This window comes from Etheostoma spectabile, chromosome 1 (assembly GCF_008692095.1).
Source record: "Etheostoma spectabile isolate EspeVRDwgs_2016 chromosome 1, UIUC_Espe_1.0, whole genome shotgun sequence".
NCBI lineage: Eukaryota > Metazoa > Chordata > Actinopteri > Perciformes > Percidae > Etheostoma > Etheostoma spectabile.
This window is the reverse complement of record NC_045733.1, coordinates 23,947,836-23,949,137: the sequence shown is the minus strand read 5'-3', so window position 1 is coordinate 23,949,137 and position 1,302 is coordinate 23,947,836. Positions and strand designations below refer to the sequence as shown.

Here is a 1,302-nt window from a genome sequence, read left to right as displayed (position 1 = left end):
GGTGGGAGGAGACGGCCAACTTCAAACATGTGGAGTTGCTCCAGTTCTTCAGCTCGTAGGTGAGCAGCTTCATGGCCATGGTCTCATCCTGCCTGAATGACTCCTCCAGCAGGTCCACTGCTAACGTCCCAAACTCACTGAAAAACAACAACAGTTTGTTAAGTCCACACCTCCACATTTACGGACACATTTTATAGCTACAAGACATGACTTAAAGCTACAGAAAACCTTACATTGAGTACTCCTTAAGCTTCTCTGAGGAGTCGTCCACCACGTCACTCTTCTTGGCCTCGTAGCCCATGGATCGGCAAAGCTTACAGGCCACCAGTGCCTTTGCCATGTTCTCCTCCCATGCTGCCAGAAGAAGAGTGACATTTTCTGCCTCTTCATCAGCACGGCCCACACCAACAACTCATTAAAAGGTAGGGAAACCGCCTTCGTCTCTGGGTCATCTATGTCCACACTCTTCTTTGCTTCTCTTTTGTTCTGCTCAATGGAAGACTCAAGCTAGGGGATGAAAGGGGTAGAGGCAAACAGACTTCATTTAACCATTGCTCCCTAGATGCAGAGAGAGATCTTTATCTTGAGACCTTTTTATTTTTAGGAATCCGGGATACTCCTGTTTAAAGGAAGTGTTTCTTTTATTGAACCATTTACCTTAGGTTTGTATGGCTGTGCAGTTTTGATGAAGTGGTTGTGCCTCGTCTTCTCCTTCTTGTCAGCCTGCATGCTAAAAGACTCGTGACTTTTCCTCAAATGAGAACCAGGACCTGCTGCATGGCGCCCCAACCTCTGTGCAGTGTATAAAAACATTTTCAGATTAGTTGTATTTCTTTCACTGACTTCTGTTACGGTTTGTAATCCATTCAATAACTGTTTCAGGTCTAACATCAATAGTACGATGCATTAAGTGTTACCATAGATTAACTCCAGGAGTTAAATGTAAATGGGCTGTTTTTATATAGCGCTTTTCTAGTCTTAACAACTAGTCAAAGCACATTTACATAGTACAGGAACCATTCAAACACATTCCTACACTGTGGCCGAGCCTGCAGTACAAGGTGCCAACTGCTCATCAGATAAACACTCACACACATTTAAACTCTGATGGCGCAGCATTAAAAGCAACTCTGGGTTCAGTGTCTTGCCCATGGGACTGCAGGGCCAGGAATTGAATTGCCAACCTTCCAATTGGCAAGAGTTGCAACTGTTCTCACCCTATTGTTGCCGTGGAGATTGTTGTAAATGATTCGGAAGCGTTTCCTGGTGTAGTTGCACCTGTAAGTCCCGCCCATCAGGTAC

General features: G+C 44.9%; 2 protein-coding genes across 2 annotated transcripts in view; both read right to left on the bottom strand.

The window, feature by feature from the left end:
- LOC116689707 (transient receptor potential cation channel subfamily M member 7) overlaps window positions 1-1,302 on the bottom strand; it is an 89,912-nt gene that overhangs the window by 4,445 nt on the left and 84,165 nt on the right. The gene's annotated exons all lie outside the window — the stretch shown is intronic.
- LOC116692243 (transient receptor potential cation channel subfamily M member 7) lies at window positions 5-406 on the bottom strand (the record flags this gene model as incomplete). The annotated part of the gene is made up of 2 exons (XM_032520360.1): window positions 234-406; window positions 5-137 (listed from the first exon to the last, which is right to left on the bottom strand). Coding segments are annotated over exons 1-2 (240 nt in total), but the record flags the coding sequence as incomplete, so codon positions are not given.